We start from the raw sequence: 2379 nt of genomic DNA, 5'->3' as shown, positions 1-2379 counted from the left end.
GTCTGTACCTGGTTCATTAACTCTTGCAGATGTTACAAAGGCAACGCAGGAGGATTGTGTTCTTGAATGTGTTTCCAGCGCCGTTCAAAGAAATTCTTGGTCAAAACAAAATTGTAAAATGGATGAAGTTTACCGACGATATCAACGAGTGTGTGACGAATTATCAGTTTTATCTATGGACAGTGGGAATATTCTGTTACCTGGTACACGACTGTGCATTCCAGAATCATTAAAACGTCATGTTATTGACTTAGCTCATGAAGGACACCAATGTCAAGTAAAATGCAAGTCATTGTTAAGATAAACTCTTTGGTTCCCATATATGGACAAATTTGTTGAAAAAATGCAAATCATGCATTGCATTCATGTCAATGACTCTCCAATCGGTTCCCGATCCAATTAAACCGAACCCTTTACCTAAGAAACCGTGGGATGAAGTCTCAATGGATTTTTGTGGCTTCTTCCCTACTGGAGAGTACTTCATGGTTGTCATAGATGACTATACTCGTTATCCTGTCGTCGAGAAATTAATGAACATTAAGGCAGATACAGTGACTGCCAGGCATGAAAATATTTTTGGCGTATTTGGAACAACCAGTGTTATTAAAACAGACAATGGCGCTTCATTTAATGGTCATCGAAAAATCACGCCACTTCACCCCATGTCAAATGCTACTGCTGAAGCTTTTATGAAGCCTCTTGTGAAGGCGATTAAAACCTCGAATGCTCAAAGTCAAGAGTTGAAGTCGGATATTAGCAAATTTCTTTTGAATTATCGTAGTAAGTCGCACCCCAGCACAGTTGTCTCCCCAGGAGAACTCATGCTCAACAGAAAAATGAAAACAACATTGCCCCAGATTATTACAAAGTCAAGGGATACAAGAGTCAGGAAAAGAGATACCAAGGCAAAGGCTAAGAATAAATGGTATGCAGACAGTCGCAGAAGAGCTTATCCATGTAGGTTTAAACCAGGTGACCAAGTACTAATAAAACAGAGAATCCACAACAAGTTGGATATGCCTTTTTGTCCTATTCCGGGAACAGTGGTATCAAAAAAGGGTTCAAGTACCCATGAAGGAAAGACATTCATCAAGAAAATAGACGGTGTCTAGAAATTTCAGATGCCGAACGAACTCATGCAACCATCAACCCCTCCTGAAGAGGACATCCCCTATCAATCACAAACCATCCCTGAAGAGGATAATATATCCACAGATATTGTTTCCAGTGAAGACAACTCCCATCAAGACATGTCTGATGAAGAAAATACATCGATTGAAACCTGTTCAAATGATGGAAATACTGAAATGACGAGCCCTATTCCTTCTGTGTTCAATACTGAAGGCTGGACCACTGTTCACAAGAAGAAAGCCTTCAGAAAAACAATTCAAGAAGAAACAACCCTTCTCACCACCAAGTTTGTCACAACAAATACAGTCTCACCTCTTCCAAAATATAAAGCCTCCTATGCTGAAGTAGCAAGATTGGAGAAAGAAAATCCAACTCTAAAAATGTCTGTTAGACCAAATTTTGTGGGTGATATAATTATTAACCCAGAAAGCAAAGACACAGACGAGATTCTTCGTGGGAGTTCTGTTCTTACACTGCTAGACCCATCAGAGAAAATCAAGAAAGCAGTTATTTGCAGATATCCAACTATCCTCCCTCTTGACTCTATTCTACTACTGGAAAATATAATAGATGCAAAAAGATGCACTATTAAATCTGGAAAAACCACGATTCCTGCAAGGAAAGTCATTGCCACCTTCCAAGGAGTAATCCCCAAACAAATTTCCCTCGGTATATGGGAATCATTCCCCATTGAAGCCTTCATTCCAGAGCCATTCCGATGCTTCAAGTGTCACAAATTTGCACAGCCACAGAAAGGTGTGGCATATGCAGCAACCTACCAAGCAATGCCAAGATGCCTTTAAAAGAGGAGAACAAGTTGAAAGCAAATGCTCCAACTGTTCTCTCCAACATCATACATGGAACAAAGATGCAAGTTTCAACTTGAAATAATCGAGATTATCGAGAACAATTCTCAACCCATACCACCTACAAGACCTTCAAATCACATTCCAAAACCCAATGAAGAAGTTGGAATAACTAGGACAAAGCTGCAAAGAGAAGTCAATGCAGCACTACAGAAGATAGCCAGTGATAAGCCGACCGACGTCAGAGCAGCAGTTGCAACCACATCAGGACCTCCTCCCTCCTTCCAGTCCCAACCCCCCCGTCCACCTCTAAGGTCGACAGCCCTCCTTCTCAGGACCTTCCTCCCCCTCCCTTCCAGTCCCCCAACCCCCCATCCACCTCTAAGGTCGACAGCCCTCCTTTCTCAGGACCTTCCTCCCCCCTCCCTTCCAGTCCCAACCC

The 2379-nt window shown here is 41.9% G+C and overlaps 1 protein-coding gene across 1 annotated transcript; it reads left to right on the top strand.

Annotated features, from left to right (window-relative positions):
* Nucleotides 1–443: 443 nt before the first annotated feature.
* On the top strand, nucleotides 444–1112 carry LOC135214540 (uncharacterized). Its single transcript, XM_064248915.1, has one exon. The coding sequence runs from the start codon at nucleotides 444–446 to the stop codon at nucleotides 1110–1112; it is 669 nt and encodes a 222-aa protein (XP_064104985.1).
* The last annotated feature ends 1267 nt before the right edge of the window (nucleotides 1113–2379 follow it).

The sequence above is a fragment of the Macrobrachium nipponense genome, chromosome 46 (assembly GCF_015104395.2).
Source record: "Macrobrachium nipponense isolate FS-2020 chromosome 46, ASM1510439v2, whole genome shotgun sequence".
Classification (NCBI taxonomy): Eukaryota; Metazoa; Arthropoda; class Malacostraca; order Decapoda; family Palaemonidae; genus Macrobrachium; species Macrobrachium nipponense.
This window is presented reverse-complemented; position numbering and strand designations above follow the sequence as displayed.

What these genes read in the sequence shown, in the direction of transcription:
- LOC135214540 (XM_064248915.1), top strand. Translation starts at nt 444, where the DNA reads ATGGATTTTTGTGGCTTCTTCCCTACTGGAGAGTACTTCATGGTTGTC.